General features: G+C 41.5%; 3 protein-coding genes across 3 annotated transcripts; 2 read left to right on the forward strand and 1 right to left on the reverse strand.

Moving 5' to 3' along the window:
- Positions 1 to 703: 703 nt before the first annotated feature.
- On the forward strand, positions 704 to 5,925 carry il12bb (interleukin 12B, b). Its single transcript, XM_085796858.1, has 9 exons — positions 704 to 822; positions 1,512 to 1,605; positions 1,713 to 1,814; positions 2,264 to 2,446; positions 3,564 to 3,669; positions 3,836 to 4,005; positions 4,144 to 4,304; positions 5,411 to 5,529; positions 5,633 to 5,925. The coding sequence occupies exons 2-9, from the start codon at positions 1,512 to 1,514 to the stop codon at positions 5,658 to 5,660; spliced, it is 963 nt and encodes a 320-aa protein (XP_085652984.1). The 5' UTR covers positions 704 to 822; the 3' UTR covers positions 5,661 to 5,925.
- A 133-nt stretch (positions 5,926 to 6,058) lies between these two features.
- ublcp1 (ubiquitin-like domain containing CTD phosphatase 1) lies at positions 6,059 to 11,734 on the reverse strand. The gene is made up of 11 exons (XM_085798414.1): positions 11,544 to 11,734; positions 10,899 to 11,231; positions 10,393 to 10,484; positions 9,987 to 10,072; positions 9,778 to 9,893; positions 9,421 to 9,519; positions 9,216 to 9,253; positions 9,006 to 9,104; positions 7,877 to 7,993; positions 7,655 to 7,782; positions 6,059 to 7,554 (listed from the first exon to the last, which is right to left on the reverse strand). Exons 2-11 carry the CDS (start codon positions 11,050 to 11,052, stop codon positions 7,527 to 7,529), a joined length of 957 nt encoding a protein of 318 aa, XP_085654540.1. The 5' UTR covers positions 11,053 to 11,231; positions 11,544 to 11,734; the 3' UTR covers positions 6,059 to 7,526.
- An 893-nt stretch (positions 11,735 to 12,627) lies between these two features.
- Positions 12,628 to 26,897, forward strand: LOC146974774 (RING finger protein 145-like). The gene is made up of 12 exons (XM_085798415.1): positions 12,628 to 12,796; positions 15,924 to 16,175; positions 17,850 to 17,958; positions 19,359 to 19,450; positions 20,147 to 20,382; positions 20,558 to 20,733; positions 22,057 to 22,197; positions 22,312 to 22,494; positions 22,871 to 23,018; positions 23,233 to 23,355; positions 23,484 to 23,717; positions 23,833 to 26,897. Exons 2-12 carry the CDS (start codon positions 15,992 to 15,994, stop codon positions 24,502 to 24,504), a joined length of 2,298 nt encoding a protein of 765 aa, XP_085654541.1. The 5' UTR covers positions 12,628 to 12,796; positions 15,924 to 15,991; the 3' UTR covers positions 24,505 to 26,897.
- The last annotated feature ends 929 nt before the right edge of the window (positions 26,898 to 27,826 follow it).

The raw sequence follows: 27,826 nt of genomic DNA on the forward strand, positions 1-27,826 counted from the left end.
GCATGATGGGAACTCCTCCATAAATCAAGTTACTACAGGTAACTTCCCAGTTGTGTCCCTTTGTTACACGGCTTTTGTTCACAATAGCGTTCGCTGTAATGGATGTGATTTCTGATCTACAGTATAAAGATATGTTGCTTTCCCTTTTTTTTTTCATTCCAGTTTACTCAATTCTGTGTTCCACTTCCACAGAGGTGTCAACACTGACTTCTACTTTCTTGTTCTCCTTCCTTAGAACTCTCATGACAGTCTACTGACTGTGTCTACCTGTCGAGTTTCCAGTGATACACCACCAGCGCTCTGCTGCTGCGGTGTCACTTCCCCAGTTCCATTTCCCACAGGTTTCTGTCTTTCATTGTCCTGACTTCCCACTTGTTGCAGACACACACACACACACACATAGTCACAGGGGAATAAAGCACAATGTGAATACAACTTTTGTCATCCTCCTCATGACTGAGTGAAAGGGTTACATAAAAGATGATTAAGAGTCAGATTTAAAAAAAAAACTTCCATGGAGAAATAACGTTTATTTGTTCCTCGGCCATGTGATTAATTCTATACTGTCCTGGTGTGTTATGTCATCAGCCCTTTGCTCTCAGGTGGTAAAGCACACACACACACACACACACACACACACACACACACACACACACACACACACACACACACACACACACAAAGGCAGTTCCACTTCATGTTGGGGTTTTTTTTTACTGCTGATCATAAATACAGCCACAGCATGCTGAGCTGAACACATCTCACTTCTCTGGCGTGTCTGTCAGATCAGCTTTCATCGGCAGTGAGAATTTTCTACACAAGGTAAGATCACACTCTTTCTGTTGGATCTCCAGCTGTTTTTGTGCCTTTTTTCTCTTAACTTTACCATAACTGAATTTGTAGACATGATTTTTTTCTCATTCAGTTTGAAAACATTAAAGCATCTTTACAAATTTTCTTCTTCTTTTTCACTCAAGTGCAGAGATTAGTACTCAAGTACATTAAGAGATACTGGCATGCTGAAGCTCAGGGAGGAGAGTGATGAGATGCATTAGAGCAGACTGGAGCAAATCAATTGTGCCTTTTTTTGGATAATGGGTTAATGTTCGTTCAGCATCCTAAAAATATTCATTTGAAAGAAAGAAAAACAACCTTTAAAACAATGTTTTGACATATTTAAGTATACATAATACATTGACTTTTTTTCCTCATTGATCTCAAATGACTACCACTTTAATTACTAGTTATATTTCAGAATTAGACACATACATTATCTTATCTTTCCAACGTATATATCTGGACCTCCTGTTGGAAATCTTTTTTCTCATATATCCAGTCCACTCACTGAGATCTAACCATAATTGATGATACAGTAAAATTAGATAAATTAAGGTTTGTACAATATACCTTCCTCTTTTTATGGAGAAGTCCCAGATTAAGGTCTCGTGACAAATAAATCTAAATTTTCCCAGTCTCTGTATTATAATAACTTGTGGTTTGTTTTCTTCCAGATGACTTCATTGCTCCTCGTGCTCCTGTGTGCTGCACTGTGCTCTGCTCAGTCTGACACCAACCAAGAAAACATTGAGACTCTGATGGACAATGGTCGGTAACTCCCCTGCTTCCTCAACATTTTTCTCCTCATGTAGAAAATGTTAATTTAATGTGTGACTGTGTCTACATCTGTGTGTTTTGTCTATGATTTTACCCAGTTCTGGTCCTGAGGGTGCCTTACGATGAGGGCAGCATGGTGCACGTCCCTCTGACCTGTGGACAAGCTTATCAGAACCAGGCTGTGACTTGGAAGAAAAATGGTAATAAAGCCCAAATTACTATCACAGACACTTAGTTCTATTACAACCAGTTTATAATAGTACATTTAAGAATAATTTAAAGTAAATTTTAGTAAAGTACATTTACTTACTACATCTATTCTGTAAGTATTGATGCCTCTCTCTGTATAATCACTGATTTTAATTGGATTCTTTTTTATTTTGTTGTTATTCAATCTTATCGTATATTACTGTTCATATTACATTAATTTTACATCTTTTCATGTAAATTACTAATTTCTTTACAATTCTATTCTACTCTTTTAATACAATATGATCTGTTATATGACAGATTACCACATGATATGATATATATGATACAATACCTTTAATCTTTAAAGAAACACAAAATCTGTTTCATTTAAAAATTGGATATGTAAAATTTTGTATAAATCACATTGTGGCTTCACTGACCCATGTCCTTGTCTCAGGTGTGGAGCTAAACCCTCCTCTGCAGGGGAACCAGATCAGGGTTCTGGTGGAGGAGATGAAGGGAGGAAACTATACTTGTCACCTCAGTCCCAGCGGAGAATACCTCAACCACACTGTGATCCTGGTCCAACTAGACCCAGATAACAGGACTGTCATACTGGAGGAAAAATCCCCCGAAGACGGTAAGATAAGACAGATGTAGGGAGCGAGGCAGGAGGGAAATTACACGGAGGACACATCCAGACTGAGAGTAGACAAACAGAGAGAGATAAAGATTTGTTGTGTCACTGAACCTGGCAAAAGGTATTTCAGTGGAGCAGACCTGGGATTGATGTCACTGAATGGCTGAGATAAGAAAGATGGTGTGAGAGGGAGATAAGATGGGCAGAAATAGACAGAGGTGGAGGGCTGAGGCCCTGGAGGAGGCAGCACTCCAAAGATAACAGACAGTGGGGCGCATGTTCAGAGATAAGGACCAGAGGAAAAAATAATGAGACACCACCACTGCAAGAAAATAGAAGGAAAGAAGATTAAAAATGGAGAGATAGCAAAAACTGTGTTGTACTTTAATATGAACACAGTTGCATACAAACTGTGACTGCACATCCATCATCATATTGCTGGTTGTAGTGGTTCTCAGCAGGGCCGTTGCTAGGAATTCTGGGCCCCCTGAAAGAATACTAAAGTGGGCCCCTGCCCCCTGACTTTTCCACTATTTTTTCTTAGACTACGTCACGTTTTATTAACTTTGTTTTGATGCTAATTTACTATGAGTATGTCAGGGTCTTATGCAGAATAAATCAGTCATACAAAGATTAGACAACTGGGGTTTTTTGTGGAGCCTGCTGGGTGCTGGGCCCCTCTCAGTACCCTGTTGCCTCTTTCCTTGGTCAAAGCACTTTCTTCTTCTGCTTTATTGACGAAACTAAACAAGTTCTTTCTTTTCATAGGTCATTCACCTCCTATTACAAAATGCAGCAACCTGTGAATGCTTTCAAAGCCTGGGCAGCTGGAAAAAACAACTGCCCATTTGATTTTGTGTGTAAAGTTAATGTGCTTTGAGCCTAATGTGAAGGAACTAAATGCTTTATAGAGTGATGAGGCTGTTATGAAACCAGCAATCTTCTCCTCAGCTGTCAGGCTTGTTCACAGTTATTATTTTAATTTCCTAAAACTGGCCCGGGAAATGTTTTATTGATGTTTAAAATCATGGGATCTTCAAAAAGAAATAGAGAAATCAGATGTGAATGTTGAACACAAACAGAAAGTGAGACTGTAACAGTGTTTCTGCTCATCCAGGTCACATCCACTGTTCAGCATCCAACTATAAAGGCGCCTTTGAATGTTCCTGGACAAGAACACAGGCTCGATCCAATGCTGCCGTGCTCTTGGTGAAGGCAGAACGGTGAGAAATACAAAAAAAAAAAAAAAAAAATTCTCACATTCATCCTCCACCAGCTCATGACTGCCAGGGTATTTGTTATCTAAATCGCCAAGGAGCCCCAGTGCTATAGTGACATTTCAATTAGAATATCAAGATATTGCACCAACCTACATGTCCCTGTCTCCAGGCACTTGGATAAGATACCATGCGTGCTGAAAGCTGACGGATCAGGGGTTCACTGTGAGGATGCCACCTGCCCATACAAGGAGGAACAGAACCGCATCTCCCTCACCGTCTACATACACAGCTACTCTCGCCTGGAGGCCTACATGAAGCATTTCTACCTGAGAGAGATCGGTGAGTCACCGTGCAGCGACTCTTTGATCTGTCTTGTAAACTCTTACCTGGGATTATCCTCTATCCAGTCACACCACATTGTTGCAACTTCTCGTCATTGTTCTGTTTCTCCTCCTCCTCCTTTTCACTCTGTTCCAGTGAGGCCTGCAAAGCTCTCCAGCCTGCATGTCAGTGAGGGGAGGGTGTTCAGCTGGTCCTACCCCGACTCATGGGAGATACCCGGCACCTACTTTGGCCTGCAGTTCCAAGTCAAGCTGTTCCCCCATGGACACTCCTGCAACAGTGATGAACCCATTGTGGTAATCCACACATGCATAATGGATATCATACTCCTAGCTGCTGTAACAATTGAATTGATTTCTGGTTAACCCACATAGATACTGAATATAATGACATATATCAACAGTGATGTCACCATTTATGTCACCTGTAAGACACATCCTCTGGATATATTAAAGGGATAGTAGCATTTTTTAAAGTGGGGTTGTATGATCTACAAATAGCCTCTAAGTACTTTAATTGCAGTAGCAGACTCTCTGCACTCCTCCCGTTAGCAACGCCAGCCCATAGCCCTGCCCAGAGATTTACAACACACAGTGTTGTGAACAGACCCAAAGAAACGGCCTATTTTCGCGGCCTAAAAGAGGTTTTACCTGAAAAAAAATACACTGTTCCATTGTTCGCTATAATATAATTTTTTCCAAAGTGCAGGAAAAACGCAGTTCTTATTTGGACCTAACCAGCTCACGTATCCCTCCGCCCAGGGTTAGCGCTCGCCTATCAGCAGTTGGTTAGGTCCAAATAAAAACTGTGTTTTTCCTGCACTTTGAAAGGCTGGAGAAATTTATATTATAGCAAACAATGGAACTGTGTTTTTTTTTTTTTTCCAGGTAAAACCTCTTTTAGGCCACGGAAATAGGCCGAGGAGTGCAGAGAGTCTTCTACTGCAATTAAAGTACTTAGGGGCTATTTGTAGATCATACAACCCCACTTAAAAAAAATGCTACTATCCCTTTAAGGATAAAACACATTGAATCTATCATGTCATATAAGTGTATATGTTCACAATATATATCTAATTTATATATAAATTATTGATACCTGAAATATTGATATTGATATCTGTCCATCTTCACATCATTGGAAACTGGGCTCATGCTTTTGAACTGTAAACTGACAGGCTGTGGGATAGATATATTTATGCGTATATGAGTATGTTACACACACACACACACACACATATATATATATATATACACATTTTTACTGTGATATGACAATGTATGAAGTATGAAATAGTTCAGATTTCTAATGGTTTTAAGATCTAATTTCTACATACATATTTTTACAGTCCATGTATAAATTGATGTATAACATAATGTGTGTCTTCTTCTCTCCTCTGCAGCACAACATCACTGAGGACACCAAGTACGAAGTCAAAGACAAAACCAAGAAATACGTTTTTTGTGTGCGAGCTCGGGACAAGTACACCAGCGGCCCATGGAGCCACTGGAGCATGTGCACGTGAGTATTTGACCTTATTCATGAAATGATTGTTACTGTTTAATTGATGTAAATAACAGTCACCTGATCTTAACTGTCTCATTTCAACCCGTTCTGCCTCCAGAGTTAACAAACAAGACGTGCGCTGCTAGCTGTGTCACTGGACTGCAGCCATGAGAAGAAAAATGAGGACAGAACAAAACTCATCCAACTCTCTTTGATGTTTTTTTAACCTTTCATTTTTTTAAATACAGTATAGTTTTAAAGGTGAATGTATAGTATTTATTGTCCATTTAATCTAATCTTGACTTAAGACCTAAAGTATATTATTGTTGACTATTGGTAAAACAATATCAATTTGACTGGTTTATAACTTTTGTTACTATTCAAACATTTATTTAACTTTTCATAATAAATAAACACAATTATGTGCTGCACTCGTTTGGTATTTCATACATTGCACATTCTCATGTATTTCACAGATAGAAGTGATAAGTAACTGTGATAAATTCTGCATTTAATCATTTTAAATCAACACTCTTAGACAGTTTAGGTACAAAAAAAGGGTTTATTGTCATATTTACAGCCAGGATGTTAGGGATGTGACAAGGAAAACACCAAAAGGCAGATCTCAAGAAATGATAAGGAGCAGAATGTCCAGGATCATCCCCCCCCTCGTGTTTTCAAGAGCTTGAAGTGCCACTTGTTCCCAGGGGACCGGGAACTTGTTTAATTATCCTCCGTTACCACTTAACACTGACCTTCGTCATCCATGACTTCAATTAAATGTTGACAACAAGTGCAGACACATTAACTTCAGAAGCTACTAAGAAAAAAAAACAAAACATTAACTGCAGGTTTGTGCTGTCAGTTTGTTTCCTATCATCATCCCTCATCCTCACTTTGTTCATTTGAATAAAAGCTCTACACAAAATACACTAATAACATTTGCATAAAAAAAATAAACAAAAAAACAAAATAGAACTCATCTCACATACAGATGAGTCTGTGTGTGTGCGTCAGGCAATGCAGCAGAGCCGGGACACAAAAACAACTCTCACAAACAAATGCAACCATTGTAAACTTTTTCCATCTATGTGCACGGTATGTGCATGTGTGACATACTGTAACAGGCTTGTGATGTGGACATCACTGACCCCTCCACACAGGTGACAGCAGCACGACAGATGTTCTCCATCAAAACGTGCACGACAGTCAGTTGTGTTGATGTAATTTTAGCCACATCTAGTCTCCTTCTCAACAGTTTTAGCTTTGAGGACGATTGCATATTATGACATGATGAATTGAGCAGGTTACAGGTTAGAAATATAGGATCTTCATGGACTTGGATTTTGATCGGACGGTGGTCTTAACTCATCCTGCCACTTTAATTCTTAGTGTTTGCAAAGTGGACTTGCCAGCCTAAAATCACAATTGATATTATCTATGTTGATGTCATATGCGCTTGTCCTGAATTCTGTCAGTTCTCACTGGTTTAGTGGCCTTTCAACATCTAATCTGACACCTTAGCTTCCTATGCAGCCACAACGATGTGTGCCTGTCTGATAAAGATCTCAAGTCTCTTCAAGTACTGTTTAACTGTGGACTTCAGATGTATTTGAAACACCTTGAACGTAGTAGGAGTTTGTAGGTCACGATGGCTTGTGGTATGTGCCCTTAAAACCTTTTTAACCCACATGGGTACACCCTGCAGTTAACACGCAGTCACAGCCAACGTTATTGTCGTAAATGCAAACCATATTCAAAAAAAAAACTAAACAAAACAAATAAACATCAAGTTCCAGGAGAGACAGATAGCATGCAAAATGTATATCAGTTGGGAAGCCAATCTCTGTCCTGAGCTTTCGAGCGTTGGCAGCTGCAGGATTAGTGTAGGATTTGTAGTAAGGTTTGAAATGAAGGACTTGTAACATCCAAGTGTGAGTGTGTGTATGTGAGAACTGGATTAAGGGATGGTGGCATCCAGCCCAAGTCTTTGTGGAGGATGTAGTCCCCCCTCAGTGGTGCTGTCTCTTGGATAGGTACCTACACAAACACACACACACACAGTGCATATTTTAGACATATTGTTATATCACTGACACTCACGCAATTGTTCTCATTGTTGTTTTGCATATGCGCCAACCTCTCCCAGTGTTTATGATTGAGCCCAGTGAAGTCCTCGAGCTTGGCGATTTCTTTGAGGTATTGAGCCAGTTTATACAGCTCCCTGTCCTTCTCCCTGTTGAGATGGGCCTTCATGAAGGGACGGATCTATAACACAAACACACACATATAAAAGAATGCTGACAACGGTGATGAGGAAGAGGACAGGGTCAAAACTGTGACGGTGTTGTTGGCGGTCTACCTTCAGTCCGTTCTGTGGGTTCATGAGGAAGTTTCGTCCGATGTCGTCAAACATAATGGTGTTCTTCCTGCTGTAAAACTCTCCATACTTCCCCCATATCACGCCCAAGGGCTTCACCTGGAAACACACATCAGTGCTATCACCTTTTTCCAAACGTCAGCCAAAAACTTCCTGATGAGACACGTTATTTATGTGTGTGTGTGTGTGTGTGTGTGTGTGTGTGTCTATGTGTGTTCCTCTCTCAGACTGATCCATCACCTCTAACCCTTCAGCCACACCTAGGTGACAGTCACACCCACAGCTGTGGATCACTCCTCACCTTAGCAGGAGGGATTTCTCTGTTGCGACACTAGCCTGGCAGACAGGGTGGCACATACGGCTTTATACTGTTGTTACAAGTCGTGCTGTTTTAGGGGCTTTTCCCTGGTTTTCTACTTTTGTTCTCACTCACAGCTGGTGATTTTCTATCAGTGACGTGATGCAACCCAATGTCAAGTGGTCTAACTGGTATTTTTTCAAAAAAAATCAGACTATATACAGGAAAATAAATCTGAACTCAAATGTGCAATAAATGTAATTCACTTTTGCAATTCAACACTATGTTTCTTGACAAATAGTACATAATTTGTCACTCATTATTTAGAAGAAAAAAAAGTCCTGCTCAGTATTGCCAAAATGCATTACATTTCAATACGGAAATACAGCAAAAAAAATCTATTTCAGTTCAGTGTTATCAGTCTTTTGTGGTTATACCATTTGACATTTTCAGGGGCATTCAGTCTTACTTGGTAAAATAAATGGTTCAAATGTCATTTCAAAGGACTTTAAACCAATATGAATACATTTGGACATTTTAACAAATCTGATGCATGCTTTTAAAACATTTTTAAGATATTTCTGAATTGTTCATCTTGCCAACCCTTATTTGTCACTGACCCAAAAAGATGGTGTCAAATCTGACACAATTAAGCCATCAACACTTTATCTCAAGGTAAAACTATATCCAGCTATATCTAGGAATGAACACTTTCTTCTTTTGTGAAACATCTGTTTGTATCAGTGATGTGTGTGACCACAGCAGAGAAACAGGCCATTATTTTCAATAAAGATCAGATGTGTGAGTACTAACCTCTACAACCCCCCTCTTAGGGGTGTGAACTGTGATCATGGCCGCACTGTCCAGCATGAACGTAATCTTGTAGTTGGGGTTGTCCGTCACTCCCAGCTCCTAAAAACACACACAAAGATTAAATGTGTTAACACTGCCACCTTTTGGCAAAAAAAGACAGAGTGCAGTAGGAGAAGCAATCTGTTCCATATCTCTAAAAGGAACACTCACTTTCATTTTGGCATCAATCCACTTCATACTTGTAGCAGCTACAGAGATAAAACACATATAAGATGTACAAGCCACAAACAGAAACTTCTGGGTATCAGTGCACAAAGGAATCAGAACAACTAACGGCCAAATGATATGAACTTGGTGGAATAAACTGTTCAATACATTAAAAGCCAAAATCAAAAAAAGAAGAGAGGATACATACACCAAATGACAATGTCATAGTCCTCATAGGCTGATGTCAAAAACTCATGAAGGTATGGCCTCATCAGCTCCTGACCCGTCTCTGCACACGACTTGTGATCTAAACACAAAGAGAATGCAGACATCGATGCACAGTGTCCAATCTCTAAGGATGACCTCATGACAAGTGATGGATTCTTAATTTTCCTGTGATTCCTTATGGCATATTTGAGTAAAATACAGATAATAAATAAATCTGACAACAATGTATTTCAGTCTATCAAACTGCAGAGATGGAGAAACAATGGAGACAAACGTTGTTACATTGTGCTGCTTCAGTAAAAGTGCTGTGATTAGTATTAGTGCTACTGTAACTCACCAAACAGTGTGTAGTCCACATCCAGGACCAGAAGCCTCTTGCCTTCTCTGGGAGGGTTCATCTCCTCCACCTTATAGTCTTTCACTCTGCGGGCAATTTTAGCCAAGTTCTCCTCTCTAAAGATATCAGCACACACACACACACAGATATAATCCCACAGACCAACTCATATTGACATCTATAGACACAGAAACAAAAATAAATCTTACCTGTTCTCCACTTCAATGACCTCCTCTTCTATATCAAAATCATTGACCACATCATCATTCTCTGGGGGAGGGGCTAAAACCTCTTCCTTCAGAAAACAAAAACACATGTGCACCAGTCAAACAAGGAAACAATCAGCAAAATCCATTTAATATGCAAATGTTAAGACTTCAGGTGTCAGAGAGTTGACCATCCACATGATGTAAGCCCACATACTGTGATGTAATGACAACACAGGTTTACTAGCAGGTTTACTGCCTAACCAATCACTTAGTGAAATTAATTCTGATGTAGACAGTAAGAAAATTATCAGTGTCTACCATGTTTGGAAAAACTGCAGATTAGCCAGTAACTCATCAACCAGATATCTCTGGAATCGGTTATTCTCTCCGTCATCCTGCCACCTACCAGGCTCTCCTCTCTGGTCCCCATCATCATGATCTTAGTGTTTGGCTTCAGCTTCAGGGAGCCCAGTTTCACCTCATCCTCTGCAGGTTTACCTATAAGGCAGGGATGGAAGAAAGAGAAAGAAAGAAGGGAGAAAAACACAGACGTGAATTGAGCTTAAAACTCCACATGATAACACAGAATTCAACATATTTAATAGACTACAGACAGGTGGAGAAAATTGAAGCTCAAGCAGCCTGAGAAACGGACATGTTTGAACATATAAAACACCAGCTGACTATGAATGTGGATTCACATAGCCAAAGCCTAGCCAAATGTACAGATGGGTTTATTTTATCAGTGCTATATTTCTCTCAGGAGAAAGGTTACTTACATATACAGAGGATAACGATATCACAAAAGGTACAAGGGAATTAGACTCCAAATTTCTTGTCCACCTGGTTTGGATATCATTTATCATATTTACACTACTAACTCCCTAGCTGTGGTCGTTGACGCCCTCTCACCTTTGACCTTGAGTCCCAGTAGTTTCTGTCTTTCTGGCAGCACCCCAGTCAAGGTCTTAATGGACTGTTTCAGGTCCATCACTGTGTCCTCCTCAGACAGAGAACTGATGGAGTACTCCTGACCTCCCCACTTTATGATCACTGACACTGACATGGCTCACGCGGGCTCTTCACACACATACACACTTGCACACACACACACACACACACACACTCAACTCACTCACACACACTCAGCTGCAGCTGGAGTTGGGTATGCACGCGCACAGACAAAGTGCACACACTTTCAAACAAATATTTTCCAGCTACAGTAACAAACATGCACACGTACACCTTGCAGAGAGAGGAGGGGGACAGGTAAAGTAACAGAAGAGGTGTCAGGAAAGTGTCAGAGAGTAGCTTATAATGAAACACAGAGAGCAAAACATGACATCAGCGTTGTTCAGCATGTGTTGTTTTGTTTGGCTATTTCCAGACATAACGGCCAAATGCCGCCTACTCAGTGCAGACACTTTGACGGTCCCTGGTGTTGATATTTTTAGCATGAGATGGCTAACACTGACTAGCAGCAATGTAAACAGGAGCGGTAACCAGTACAACTAGCTAACATTAGCTGACGAAGCTCGGTGGTTTGTGTATCCTTACCTGATGGGGCGGGCTAACGTGTAATGCTTGGTAAACACTGTCAATTTTCGTCGAGCAGGTCGATGAATGAATGAAGTTTTGCCGTTTAGTTTCATTCATCGAGACGCGCACGCTCTGTGTGCTTCCTGGCGTCCCGAGCCCTCTGCCGGTAGTGACGTAGGAACAAAAGCTTCGTTACCATAGCGACCATACCTCAATGGATTAATTAACGTAAAGTCGTTTGATGGTTGTTTCCGACAAATCCCTCCTTCAATGTTTTCAACGAAAAGAAAAGAAAAGTTTCAGACGACATTCAACACAGGCTGCTCTACTTTCTCTGATTAATCACAATAACTCTAGAGATTGTAAGAGTCTCCAACATACACAGTAAATTCATTTGTGGTAGGCTACACCAGTTTCTACACCAGGCCACAGTCAGTATCTCAAAAACAAAATAGTTGGACTACAGTAATACATTTATTTAACAGACCATTAACAGAGTTACAAATGTTTCCAGGCTACAGCTGCAAAAATGTTTTCACTAGCAGTTATTTTCTGTTTTTTTTTTTCTTCTTCCCAACACTCACCGAAAACGTATTATGGAGAAACTATTGCTGAGTGATGGGTGGCACATATTCTGTACACCTTTAAACAACGGTGGATAGAACTATCTTCTGACAGACAGACAGACGGACGGACGGACGGATAGATAGATAGATAGATAGATAGATAGATAGATAGATAGATAGATAGATAGATAGATAGATAGATAGATAGATAGATAGATAGATAGAACTTGATTATATGGTAACAACAACAACAACATTGAGTTTATGCTTGCCATATGAAATGTGCTATATAAATAAATTGACAATTGACAACAACAACAACAACATAGCATAATATAATTTAATAAATTATACAGCAGTGCAAGTGATTGTGCTTGTTTGTTTTAATGTATCCTACTTCGTGCACCTCTGTCAACAGTTGATCAGAGTAGTTTGACTCTCCACTGTTGCTATAACAAGTGTCAGGGGCCAGAAGATTTACAATTTTAATGGGACAGACTACATTGCGCCTGCGCAGTGCGTCCTTCTCGGTACTTGGGATAATGGCTGCTAGGTGAGATGAGCGGATGGGCCGCATCCTTTGAGTGTGAGGCGCTTCCATCGAAAGGACCGTTAACTCGGGCGGTGCCGAGTTAAAATGGTCGATATCCGACCCGAAAAGTATCCCGAAACCGTTGTACATATTTCAAACATCGTCCTCCAAATGTAAGTAGTCTTTTTTTTCTCCCTCGTAAATCTTGGCCGGGCGCCACAGTCTGTCTGTTAGCAGCCTGCCTACAGTTGGACTTAGTGGCTAGCATGGTTACAGTTTTGTGCTAATCTTCAACACTGTCTTTGACTCCCTGCTGCTGCTTTTCAGCGTTATGCGAATGGTTGTGGACGTGTCTAAAGTAACAGCACAAAGACCGAGCTAACTCTTGTACTGAAGACGGCTCGGTTGTTGACACTAGCGAAGTGACAGCGATGCTAGCCGACTACGTTAGCTTGAATTGTTGGCTCGGCGCCTGCTGCCTGCTCGAGTCGCTGCAGCTCTACATCTCCACACCACCACACGTACACACTCTCACAGTTTTTATTTCCTCCTTGCCCGGAGAGACCAAAGCCGTTCATTTACCTTAGCCTGTCCCATGTTACACCGCTACATGCAGACCAAAAGTGGTTAGCTAAATTGTTGCAGCGTTTTTTGCGTGAAGCCAGCAGCTCTTTTTCCTCCGTCGAGACAGAGGGGTTACTAGAGTTCATGTCGTACCACAGTCGATGCAGCATGGATGCAGCACTCACTCATCCGTAACGTTTGTAAGCGTCGGTGTTTGGGTTAAGCGAGTAACGGTATAAATACACCCGTTTAGACTAAGCACTGCTACACCATACCCTGTCCTGTGGCTGTCAATGGATTAAAGGCAGATAAAAATACAGTGGTAGACGGCTGCTGCGTTATATAAGCTTGGATTCTGCGAAGTGATCTCACTCTGGCCAGTGATAGTCGTGATGAATTCACAGTTATGTAAGTTACTAGGATCCTGTCCCGGACCACGGGAGTATTAATGGAGGGGGAACCCTGCTGCTGCCGGTGATTTTGAAGTAACGTTAGTGAAAGCATATCGAAAACTTGTGAGTGCCACATTAGAGGTTTTGTAGTTGAGTGATCAAACTGCGAAAAGTGTTGGTTTGTTTGGAAAATAGCGATTTTCTTTACAGCGTGCTTCAAAGTGGATTCACAAGTGAAATTTTCGTTTAGCACTCTAATTGCAGGGTTGTAAACAAAGAGTTTCCATAAAGGCTACTGGAGCTGTGTTGTTTGGAGTCAGTTACACCGCTGTTGGTTAGAAAGTGAAATGGGAAACTTACTTCCTGAAATGAGACTTTTTTTCTTATTGTGAATTTCTCATGATCCATTGCTGCTGGAACAGAGAGCCTGGTTCTCAGTGATTGATTTACTTGAGTTTCCCTTCATATTAATCAACTTGATTGATTAGTTATTGTGATTCACAAGATTACTCTCCCAGTGCTTTTTGATTTGAATTGGGAGTTTTGTATTGCAGCTCCCATTGTGTTTGGACTCACAAATGGAAAGGAAAATAGTACAGAGCTGTTATCTTTACTATAAGAATAATTCGTAATAGTTGGATTGTAAAAGTTGGATGTGGTTTATTATGAGTGTGCCTAAATCTCTGATTTTATGGACTAATAGAAATGTATGGGACATGTGACATGTTACTTATGCATCATCACATTGATGTAAGTAGATGGGTAAATGTTAGCCAAATATAAATATTTGCTCTTTATAATATGCAGGTGTCAACAGTGTTTGACAGCGTTTACCGTGAGGCTGAGACGACAGAAAAGTTGGCTATTAGAGCTTTTGTTGAACTATTTATCTAGGTATAAATCTCTTTAATGTCTCTGACGTTTAGTCCATTCTAGCTATGCAATACTGCAAATCAATGAGCCGGACAGGTTTATGGAAACATTAGCTTTAAGATTTAAGATTTTTTCATTAATGTGATGAACTGCCTCAGTCTATAGTTTTCAAGATAGTTAATTCACAGATATTGCAACCAAGTGTATTTTCACAGTCGCCTTTGTTAAGCTGAGTGCAGATGGCTGGCGTGTTAAAGCAAACAGAAAGGTCTGGATAATAAAAGTCTTGATCAATTATTGACTTATAGATTTGACTATGCAAATTATTGTAGTGGGTGAAACAATGATTCATTTAAGCACTTCACTTAGTTGAAAACCCTTTAGATACCATACATATCTGACTGTAGGTACTTGAACAACTGTGTGGTACTCCTGTGGAGCGGTTACATCCTTTTCCAGACGAGCTGTTTTCCCAAGATCGTGTTTCCTGCATTCCTGTCTGAGCAGCAGAGAGGTACTCAGAAGTGAGGGGAAGGGACACACAGGCAGCAAATAAAATGAGTTGCAACTGGCAGCGGTGTTTCAGCTTTGTTAACTCAACCATCAGGCTGATCCACCCTGCACAAAGACCCACAAAAACATTTCACAGTGGGAATTTGTTGCAGGTATTCATGCTTAACTTTCAGCACAGACTTGTAGCGCTAAGTCCAAAATGAGCAGTGTTTGCTTTTTCTCCTGATTAAAAACCATGGTGAGTGTAATTGGTTTCAGTGGATTAAGTGAGAAAACGCTGAGTTTACCCCCAGTCATGTGTAGCTTGGTACACATTACCATCTGAGTTTAACTGTTGCCAATAACAACACTTCTATAAACGCATTCATGCATCACATTAAATGTGTTCACTGCTTCTTGTTCGTAAAGATAATTGTTTATCAGAAGATATTTTCTTTTTCTTTTTCTTTTCATTCTTTAGAAAGGTATAACTCAGTGTTCAACAAGGATTTTCTGTTGTTGTATTTATATAAATTATGGGCTATTCATAAATTATTATATTCAGGATGAATATGATTTGTAAATTTGTTTTCCAGTGAATCTGAAAGTACATGTTTGTTTATCTTAATCTTAAAGTATGAATGGGTCATTAAATGTCATGCTAATTGTTAAAAATGGTGGCAGTTTAACAGGTAAACATTGACTGCTAGCAGGTGGTGAAGCTATGCTGTAAAAAATATGTTTTGTGTTACACAACAGGTAACAGCTTGTGTGCTATAGATGCAATACTCACTTCATGAAATAGACAGTTTCCTGACTGTAATCTTGCTTCATATTATTTGTCTTTGTCTTTCTGCTTCCTCTAGTTCCTCTGTCTCTCTCTGCCTTTCTGTGACCTCCCTTAATGAAGAACTGCGTCCCACCCTCCTTGCATTATATTAAATCTTTTTTTTTCTTTGCCCTCTCTCTTTCTCCGCAGTGCACCCACTGTGAACATCCCGTCTTAGTGGCCAGTTCTGCCTGCCGATCAGAGGTTAAGCTGAGGCCATGGCAGTGAAGGACCGTGTTGAGGCGGTGCTCAATGTGGGTCTGCGTGTTCCCAGCATCATGCTGCTCGACGTCCTCTACCGCTGGGATGTCAGCTCCTTCTTCCAGAAGATCCAGCGGTCCAGCCTCTCCAACAATCCCCTGTTCCAGTACAAATACCTGGCTCTGTACCTGCACTACGTAGGTTAGTGTTGCTGTTTCGCACACAAAAACACATGCAGGTTGTTTCAATACTAACACAATCCCCCTGTATTACCACTTAGAGGATTAGCATAAAACAAGCACACGACACAAATGCTTTGCTCTGTCTGCGCTGCATAGCTGTATAGATGTTTGATAACACATTCATAAAGAGCCGTAACTGTCATGGCCCTCAGTTGGACTGCTTGATGAGGTTATCAGCTAAAGTGGCTGCTGCTCTGTTGCTTTATCAGCAGCGTGAGTGCTAACAGTCACGGTTTTACCTCTCCTGGTTAGATTTGCATTACTTCTGTTTTACAATCGGCAACGTTGGCTCTCAACCTGGTCAGTTCCAAAATGTTAACACATGGTGATCAAGTCATAAAGCTGTGCATTGTTGTAACGTCTGGAGTCAGGAGAGAGTATTTGGGAGGACAACAAGAGAAGCCTGACCACTTATCTGATTTACACAATGGTAATATCAAACATGGATGCGTGGCTGCAGCCTGAGGCCAGTTCGCCTCCTCCAGCTGTGTGGTCCTTTACACAGCTGACAACTGTTACCCCGCATTTTCTCAGTTTTTATTTGGCCAGTTTTTCTTGTTCGTCTGTTTATTTTCACCTGCCTGTGAAAGGCTCCACAAGGAGAAAACAGTGTGAAACGTGCTGTCACGTCCAGATACATTATAGTAGTAAGAACCGCTAGAGCAGCAACAAGGGCGTCATCCTCACTGGATGTTCACATAACCACACTAAACAGTTGTTTGCCAGAATCTCCCGCCAACAAAGCAGATGCACCACTGTTTGGATTTGCACTTTGGGATTGTGGACAGTGTTTGTGATAGTATGAGAACTGTTTACTCTGATTTGAACTGGAATTGTTTTCTGAGGTAATAACTGGAAACAAGTCTGGACCTCTCAGCTTTATAGTTAAACAGAACAAAAACAAAACCTTGGCATAAATAAAACTTCAATCTTCTGCATCATTTATAACTGAAACATACAGTAATGTAATTATATCACAAAAACATTTGAAACCTAAAATTACTGCAACAAAACCATGTGTGTTTTTAGGTATTTTAAAGAATCCTCGAGTGAGATTGCCACAGAGGCAAACATGGGAACTTAAAACAAGGTCTGTGCAGTACAAGGACACAGAAGCACTAACAGACACTGACTTTGAAGTGAGAGTGAAGTTGACAGAACAAAGTCTGATGTTCAGAGTGTGAGCTACTTAAAAGAAAAAAGCGACAAGCACAGTGTTGAGCTCCCTGCGTGTGTTTTTATACATCTGTGTTTGTGCACCGTCAGACTTGGCTGCAGTCGGTTAATGAGCCAATAGGCTTGGTATGTGCTGATGTGTGCTGTGGGTGGACGGACAGAAAGAAGGGAGAGAAGGGCAGCAAAACCAAAGATACTGTTGCTATGCACTGAGGGGTTTTTTGGACGTGGTTTTCGGTAGTAGACCGATGTTAGATAAGCCAGCGTGTTGGCAGCAGTGACTTTTTGATTAACTGTCAAAAACGGCTCTCTGCAATTACATAAGAAACATCTGTCCCACACATGCATGCTCACTGTATTACTTTTGTAACTGAAAAGCGGGTACAGTCAGCAAAACAGGAAACTCCACTCTTTATGTATATTGGTTGTGTTGTGTGACTGTTGTGTTTGTCTGCAGGTTACATCCTGAGCTTGGTGCTCCTGACTCTGCCTCGTCAGCACCTGGTTAAACTCTACCTGTACGTCCTCACGGCCCTGCTGCTGTTTGCCGGTCACCAAGTTTCAAGGTAAACACACCTAGACTAGACATACACAATATATCAGAGGCTGGCATGTTGTTAATAATAGAACATAACCAGACCTTTCTGTCCTGTAGTACAGAGCAGAGTGTGGACCGGGGATGCAGGTTAAAGCTGGTTTAGAGTGTGGATTTTTGCCTCTCCGCATTTCCCCTTTCCCTTCTCTCCTCTGCTGTGTCAGTGTTTGTTTGCATGAGGGTGGGGTTGAGCACGCCACACTCTCAGAGCGAACAGCAGTGTTTCTTCAGAGGAGAGAGAGGTCACAGCGGAGGAGGTTATCTGCAGTTCTTGAAAAGTCGTAAAGCTTGTAATTTAGTTCCCTCAATAACGGCCCTAGACAGAATTATGTGGTCTGAAATTTAATTTACAAAAACCTTAAATGGTGTCTTTTATCTGTCACTGGCAATAATGTTTGGTCGTGTTGAGGTTTTTATTCTTTATTTTTCTCCCCATTAGCTTCCTTTTTCAAGTAGTTGCTAATCTTCCTGGGGTCCACATTAAAAAGAAAAATACACGCTCAATTATTTTCTTGCGGTGTTTGTTTCAGCATTAATAAACCTGAAACAGTCATGACCGCAAGTTACAATAGAAGGAAATAGTGTCAATTTTAGCAGCAACTTCAAATAAATTTGTATGATTCCTAATTTTTCAGTACTCCTCATTTAATCCTTATGCTTATTTGTAGCCAGGTTGCAATCAATAAATTAATTATATTGTTAGGACTTACTATTTCACTGCTGGGAGGTATTGACAGAAGTTTCGTTATGATAATAAATAATGTAAGACCATTTTCTCCATCATATTTAATACTTGTAAGATAGGCATTTAATGACAAGTGGCATTTATAAAGGTCTCTTAACAAACTCAGCAGAAACCCTGAGGAGAGCATGTTTACTTGAGTCAACAAAGACATCACTTGTAATCCATATGTGCAACAAAATTGTAGGATAAGCAGAACATGAATTTGCAGAAATGCAATGTTGTTGTCTGCTCTGCAGTCGACTTGCTGCTCCCCCCATGACTGATTATTCCATAACAGATCATTATTTCTGAAATGACTTATCAGTGCCTAGGGTTAAGGTTCATCAACTTGGAGACATGGTTACGTGCAGCCATCCCATGTTCTGTTAGTCGGGTGAACATCTTCAGGTTTAGGAAACCTCTTGTGTATATTTCTTCATCTGTGTTGACACAATTCAAACATGGTCTTTATAATCTGTCTGATGCTCAAATTGCATTCATGTTATACAGTCAATTATAATTGTTTGTTATTATTATGGCACAATAACTTTTAGTTGTGATGTACTGCATCTTTGTAAGTCAGTTGTATGTAAGAAGTCCCAGTAGAGTCTCTTTGTAAATCGAGCATTTTGTCCTCTCTTTGTCAGGGATTATGTCCGCAGTGAACTTGAGTCTGGCCATGAAGGACCCGTCTATCTGGAACCTCTCTCCATGAACAGATTCACCACTGCACTTATAGGTATAACATTACATGTGAATGCATGAACACACACACGTAAAATATACATGATGAGGCATGAATGTACCGTGCACAGACGGTACATTCAGTAGTTCCTTTTCTGAGCTCGTGGGTTAGTCCAGCTCTGTGCGTCTGGTAAGATGAGACAAGTAATGCAAATTGCCTTGCATACACATTACTTATAGCTCTACTTAAATAACACCTGACCTCTTCCAAGATTAATCAGACTGAAGACTAGCCACTAGGGCCAGTGCTGTGAAAGCTGGTCCACTTTGAAATGGAAAATGTTATGCTATTTCTCTGGATCTATAGGACCTGGTTTCATCCTGCTACAGAGTAGTGGTGGAGTCTCCTGTGCTATTTATAGGCCGTACTGAGTGCTGATTTTGCTGCACAGAGAACGCCTGAGAAAGCAAAAATAACATGGTTACAGTGACAAAGATAAACTGCTATAGAGGGAGGTGGTGGAGATTAAAGCTACTAAATGCACAAGTTGCCTCATGTTGTCACCAGTTTGAAAAAGATACAAATATTCTCACAGGATGTGTTTTCACGTGGGCTTTAAATTACACACAGATTACAAACAATATATCAGCGCAGTCCCCAAAATGATGTTGCTAACAAACAGGACAGTGTGTGTGTGTATTCATGCATATGCTGTGTTTTGTGAATATCTGCGTGTGCATCCTGTTTCAGGTCAGCTGGTAGTGTGTACGCTATGTTCCTGCGTCATGCAGACCAAGAGGATCTGGCTTTTCTCCGCTCACCTTCTCCCTTTGGTGGCCAGACTGTGTCTGGTTCCACTGGAGACCATCGTCTTCATCAATAAGTTCTCCATGATCTTCACTGGCCTGGAGGTCATTTACTTCCTGGCTTCTAACTTACTGGTACCATACAACCTGGCTAAGACGGCCTACAGGGAGCTGGCTCAGGTAATAAACTATTAATGTGGTCTAATGTTGTAAGCTTTTTCAGTTTTTATTACAGGATTTCAACTATAGTAGTCCTGAGAGATTTCCCTCATATGTAATATTTATGGTGTTCTGTCTTTGCCCCAATTACCTCAATCTCTCCTTTTCTATCTCTGTTTCTGTCTCTGTGTCCCAGGTGGTGGAGGTGTATGGGCTGCTGGCTCTGGGTATGTCTCTGTGGAACCAACTGGTCCTTCCAGTTCTCTTCATGTGTTTCTGGCTCCTGCTGTTTGCTCTCCAGATCTACTCCTACTTCAGCACCAGGGACCAGCCTACCTCGAGGGAGAGGCTGCTTTTCCTCTTTCTTACCAGGTAAAAGCCACAGCACTGTGAATTAGACCAGGGGATTAAAAATATTTTCAGACTGAGTAATTGTAAAATCATAAATCTTTTTTTTTTTGTGCTTTTTTAATGCGTTAATTTTGGCAATTAATTTTAAACATTTAACGCGTTTAAAAAATTAACACCATTTTGTTTACTTCCGGTGGTGGCTGACCCATAATAACCTTTGGTGACGTGTGCAGGCAAACCAGGCAGAGTGATGTACCAGCTGTAGCGCTGTTATTCTTCACTTTATTAGGTTTTAATATTTTTTCGTGCGAGTAAGTAACCGCATGCCCAATATGCGGTTAGTTTATCCATATGACGCCTGTTCGGAAGTTTGCTCCGACAACGTTCTCGGAGCAGTGAATCTCCGCCTGCGGGAGCAGCGACCGTAGCGGGTCATATCAGAGGCAGCAGCCCGGTCTGCGGAGCCGGTCGGCCGGTGAACCTGAGCCATCATTCCGGGGTAAGACAGAGAGCCGATTAACTTTCATGTTGGTCTTCAGAGGTTTACCGCTGGCTGGTTTACTTTTTAGGAGATGAATGTTGGTCTCATTGATTAGTTGTTGAATGTTTGTTTAGTTGTTGATTAGGTTGTTTGAATGAACAGTGAAGCTTCATGTGTGAACTGGACAGAAGAGTAGCGCTGCCTTGGGGCTCTCTGTGTGTAAGGAAATCACCACCTATAGATCAATAAAATGTATTGATCAAATTTATATATGTGTGTGTGTGTATATATATATATATATATATATAAATTTATAGATAAATAAAATTTATTGATCTATAGGTTCATTGTAAATAAATAAATTTACAATGAACTGATTGGTATAGCTATTCAATTTAATCTACAGAGGGAAAATCAGTGTGATGTGCTTGTTTTTTCGTGCACATCCGCGGCACACAGCTTGATAGGAAAAAAGGAAAAACAAAATATGTTGGCGCATAAGTGGTCTGAAATTTTCAACATTTTTTAATTAGTTATTCATAAAATAAAAAGATTCTATCAACCAAAACACAAGCCGAGTTGGAACTTTGATGCTCAATATCTCGGAACTACCCAAAACGGAGATAGAACCCTATAATTCTAAGCTCACGATATATAAAGTGCCTCAGTGGCATATTATTTGGCCTCCATGCTGTCATGGTGCTGGAGGTGGGAGAACAACACCCATGTATCCTGGTGTATCTGGTTCACAGCATCATGGCTCATTGTACAGGCTCCATGCAACTCAGAGGAAATGAGACCTACTCCACCTTCACCTTGCTCCTCCTCATGAGCTCTCTCCCCCCTCCTCCCCCCTTCCTCAGTATTGCAGAATGCTGTAGTACGCCGTACTCCCTGCTGGGTCTGGTGTTTACCGTCTCCTTCATCGCTCTGGGCGTCCTCACACTCTGCAAGTTCTACCTGCAAGGCTACAGGGCCTTTATGAATGACAACACCATGCACAGGTCAGTCAGTTGGTCTATCTTTATGTGCATATGTGTCTGCTGCAATGTGTCAGTTGGTGTGTATGGTGTTTCTACTCAGCTTCAGGGGTCTGTTTCTTTTGTCTGACTGCGCAGGGGGATGACAGAAGGCATCACCCTGCTGATCCTCGCTGTCCAGACCGGCCTCATCGAGCTGCAGGTTATCCACCGAGCCTTCCTCCTCTCCATCATCCTCTTCATCGTGGTTGCTTCCATCCTGCAGTCCATGCTTGAGATAGCAGACCCCATAGTCCTGGCTCTAGGAGCATCCAGAGACAAGTAAGAACTAACCACAACTAACCACAAGTCCTGTGCCATTTCATTTGAACTGCATCATTCAGAATCTTAAAATTTGATGTGATAAATTAAAAACAACAGTGTGCTGTTGAAAATTCTTTTATTTTTTATTTTATTTTATTTATTTTTACCTCTGTTTAAAATTAGAACTTGATAGAATATGACTTCAAACTGTTTTCTGTATATCCACTTGTTTGTCCCACTGTCTCAGACACAACCAAGTGGCTATGGATTAAATGTTTTTAGCAAAAAAAAATCAAAATCAAAAATCATGCAGAAGTATCTTGAGTGAAGGTGTGTGAGAGAGTGCTACTGTTGACACAGATTTAAGCAGATCCTCCCCTCTTTACCCCCTTAGGAGTTTGTGGAAGCACTTCAGAGCTGTGTCTCTGTGCCTGTTCCTGCTGATCTTTCCAGCCTACATGGCCTATATGATCTGTCAGTTCTTCCACATGGACTTCTGGCTTCTCATCATCATCTCTTCGTCCATCCTCACCTCACTGCAGGTAACATGCAGCTCATGCACACACACGGTGCACAGACATGTAGAAACGTTCTGTTCTCTTAATTGTAATTATACTATGTTTGTTCAGTTTGTAGAGACATTAGTTACATTCTTTGTTCGAACCCTTCGGTTTTATCCACTGCACCAAAACTTTGACGGTTTTGTGATCAATGATTGATCTGCATCAAAACACTTTTCCTCTCTCACCACCTCAGGTTCTCGGCACTCTGCTGATCTACATTCTCTTCATGGTGGAGGAGTTTCGAAAGGCTCCAGTTGAGAACATGGATGAAGTTATCTACTGTGTCAACGGGACCTATCGATTGCTGGAATTCCTGGCAAGTGTCCACACACACACACACACACACACACACACACACAAACACTAAACACAGTACAATGACGGTGTGGTAGGATACGGTCTCAGTAGCTCTGCCTCACTGTCAACTGGTTTCCTCTCTGTCAGGTGGCGGTGTGTGTGGTGTGCTATGGCGTGTCAGAGACCGTGTTCGGGGAGTGGAGTGTGATGGGAAGCACCATCATCCTGGTCCACTCGTACTATAACGTCTGGCTCAGAGCCCAGCTGGGCTGGCAGAGCTTCCTGCTCAGGAGAGATGCTGTAAACAAGATCAAAAGCCTCCCCACAGCCAGCAACACACAGCTGGAACAGTACAACGACATCTGTGCCATCTGCTACCAGGTATGAGCCGAAGAACTAATTGGAAGATTCAAGTTAAAGCAAAGCTAATGTCCTGTTTTATTTGATGCATTTTATCATTTTGAAATAACATGTCTTCTGTGCTAATTCCTTCCAGGACATGAACACAGCTGTGATCACTCCATGCAGTCATTTCTTCCATGCTGGCTGTCTGAAGAAATGGCTGTACGTTCAGGAGACGTGTCCTCTTTGCCACTCGCAACTCAAGAGCCAATCAACAGCTGCAAGTGGTCCCAACCAGGACGTCCCTGCAGCCAATCAGAGCCCTGCAGGGCAGGAAGAAGCCACAGCCAAGAGTACGCAGAACGATGGTGCTCCTCCGGGTGATGGGAAGACGGAGGGAGCGGGAGAGCAGGAGCAAGGGAAAGGACCCGACATGGCAGCTGGAGAAACTCCTTCTTGTTCCTCTGGAGTGTCCTCAGCTCCCCAGCACCTTGTCAAGACTCCTCCATCACCTTCTTCCTCTTCTTCTTCTTTACTCATGACTGATTCTCTACAGAGCCAGTCGCCCACAGATCGTCCCTCGTCATCTTCCTCCCCTTCCCCTGACACGTCGGACACTCTCCCCTCTCCTCCAACTCTCCCTCACACCTCCATCCCCGGCATCTCTCGCCACTCGTCCACACAGCGACAAGCCCAGGCAGAGATGAGCCGTGCTGAGCCTGAGCCCGACCCAGCCTCCCCAACGGACAGCCAGGAGTCCTCTTCTGTTACATCGTCACAGCCCGACCAGCCTGAGGAACAGTCCCCTCCTCTGCACAGCCTCTGAGCCCCCCTTCAGTAACACACAGAACATACATGCATGCACATATAAACACTCCATCTAAATACTCCACCTGCCTATATTCCAGCAGTTGGCTGTCCCATCAGGTCATAGATTCAACTCCGAAACCCTTTCATATCCATATTGAGAGAAAAAGAAAATCCAGAACAATCTCTAAGCAGATATTCATCACTCAGCGTTAAGACAAATTACAGATGAATTCAACGTCATAATATGTTGCCATTTTAGGCAATTCTCTTAGAATGGTTAATCAAAATGTGTTTGAGTTTAACTCATGCCAGCAATGATTTCCTCATGTTAGCAGAAACTCTCTTGTTTTTTGTTTTGTTTTTTTATGGCAGGGGAGGTTTAAACTCAATCCCCAGAAAGGTGAAAGCAGTAATCTCATCTCGAAAAACAACTGGGAGGTCGACAACATGTCCATGAAATGTGAAATCCTGAATGAAACTGAAGTATAGTACCATCAGTCATTTTAGCTCTTTCCAAGATTTTTTACATAGATGCAAAAACACACATCAACATTTCTAAAAACAAAGAAAAACATGCTTTGTCCTGCTCATTTCAATCCCTGGCTCGTCATATGATGGTCGCTCCCACATCCTGCCTTTTCTTTTTATTTGTGCAGATTTCACTCTCATTGCTGTTCTTGTCATTGCGTTTGGGTTTTCGCTGTTGTCCTGTACGTGCCATGATCTCATGAAGAATGGGTCAGAGGTGTGGAGAGCCTTGATAGACTATCGATAAGTGATGGTTGCATTTTAACCAGTGGACAAAGTCTTAACATTTCATAAAGTCTACAAATTTCGATAAATATTCTTGGTTTTTACCGTTTGGTGACAGGAGTTGTGTGTAGTAATGATTACTAAGCATTAACAAAACTGAATGTTGTCTCTTGAGGCCATCACATGACCTGAAGCCTGGTGCTAAGCAGAAGATACATGGTGGGGGTCTAGTCAAGTGTTGCGGTGTGAACAAATCAATGGGTTCACACGGAGTAACTCTTAAGTTCATTTCACGTGTCAATCTTTCTCTATTATACTGCTTCAATATTTGAATCGAACTTGTTTGGCTGGTCCCAGCAAAAACGGTTGTACTCCTCATCGCCAAACTTTTGTATTATTGTCGAAGAGATGTTATTTTTAAGGTAATTTTTCACATTACTGCTCTATTGGACAGCATGCAGCGCGGATGGACTGAAAACAGGGGAGGCAGAGACTAGAGGAGGTAGATGATGAAAACGTCACAGAGGCCACAAGTTTGCATTTGAACCGGCAGCACGGTGAATATGTGGAGTGTAGCTTTGCCCACAGAGCCGGCGAGGAGCCCAAACTTTGTTGTCATTGGCTTCCCTTCATTCACGGTACTCAACCCGCTCGCTGAACCAGTCCGCCACGAGTTTGCCTTTCACGGCAGGAGCCAATCACCTCGCTCCATCCAATCACCCCCCCCCCAAAAAAAAGCACCCTGCTGTGTTTCCTAAGACCACCGTTACCCTGCTGCTCAGTCACTTCACTCCATGAAATGTTTCTACCAGCAAATTGAACCGATTGATAGCTTCACTTTTCTTTTTGTTTTGTTTTGTCACACAAGCTAGCACGCACACAACGGCGCCTGTGTTTAGCAAAGGGTGCAGGATGAAGAGAGGTGTGTGTGTGTGTGTGTGTGCGTTGGGAAAAAGTCAGAGTGTTTAAATGAATGACTAAAACCTGAGAATGCAGAGTCCTGATGCACGCTTATATGTAGAGCTTGCACGCTGCCACTGTTACCATAGCATTTATTTGTTTGTCCCCGATGTGCTCTAACCTTGCTACCAATGTTTTCTGCCATTTCTTTTTTTGTTTTGGTTTTGTTTTTTTTTGTTTTGAGTTGCATTTGCACTAATGTCATTTATACTAGCAACGCTCCAAAGCTGTTCTGTGGCTGTCAGCAACCAAATACCCTCTGATGTGTTTGTGGTACAAGGAAACAGCCCAATCTGTTTGTGTGTAATGTATATAAATGTTGCTCTGTATGACATCTATATTAAACCAGAGGAGTGTTGATATTTAAAAACTAGATCAGGGCTTGAGTTTTCCCGAGCTTCCCGGCGGTCCGGTGGTCTTTGTTTCTTTACTTGCCTGTGAACAAAGACAAAACGACCCAAGAGGCTTTTTTTGGGGGGAAACCGAGCCCTCTGATCTGAGACCAGCCAGTGTTGCTGCCTCTCCGGTCTGTATGACGCGTCCTCAAGCTGGTGTGATCACTCCGGTGCCCTCTACTGTTAGGAGTGGGATCAGCATGGCGCAGACGGACAGGAGACGCACTAGTTAACCCTCAACAGTATTACTTAATACCACTATTACTAAAGGTCTTATTACTATGAATGACTTTATTCTTGACATTGAAGCATCGGCTGCAGGGCTGAGAATGAATACATGATCAATGTAGGATCAAACCTGGCCAGTGCTGTTAAACTCTTTGTGTTTTTTCTTTCTTTTCTTTTTTTAAAGAGACGAAATGTAGAGTTTGATGTATTTTGCACATGTTCCTCTGAAAGGTGAACATAAGGACTTTCTGTATTCTTGAACGACTTCTCTTTTTTTTTCTTTTTTCTATTATTATTATTGGCTCCATTCCTTCGACTTTGATTTATATCCAAGCACTTGAAATGGTTACCAAGGTTTCTGAACTGCTCCATACACATTTTGGTTTTCATGGCGTGGGAGCGTTTGAATTGTGTTGTTGCAGAGACAGAGACGTCACTGCAGGATCAAATGTCCAACGCTCCACATGCTGATAACTTGTCACTGGCAACAGTACGTGGACTTGCATGGCAGTAGAAGGTGATACATTCCTGGCAGAGCAGCCCATCAGCCGTGGAGCCCACCTGCATGTTCTGTGTTTATGCTCCATGTTGGAGATGCTGCAGTTGTTGCAGTCGCTCTTTAGGTACTGAACCGTGACACAAATATCTCTAATATTTGATTACATAACTGGTTAACCATCTAACTATAGAAATATAGACACTTTTATCTCAAATCTTTAAATGCAGTATTTGCATTTCCGTGCAACTCAGATTTCAGCTGTAGGAGAGACTACATACAACATTTTTTTATTTTTATCAGCTTTCAGAAACAAGACAGTGTCCTCGATAGCCTGATGTTTGTCATACTGATTGTTACTGTCACAACTACCAGAGTTATTTGTTTAATTTGAGTAACCAGGAGAGATGTATGAATATAGTATGATGGCTAAAATTCCCTGAGATCATACAGTCACACATCTGAAATCCAGATGTTTCTTCGACTCATTTTACCACAGCGCTCTG

This window comes from Trachurus japonicus, chromosome 14, assembly GCF_045865225.1.
Source record: "Trachurus japonicus isolate A0001 chromosome 14, Traja_1.0".
NCBI classification, from domain to species: Eukaryota; Metazoa; Chordata; class Actinopteri; order Carangiformes; family Carangidae; genus Trachurus; species Trachurus japonicus.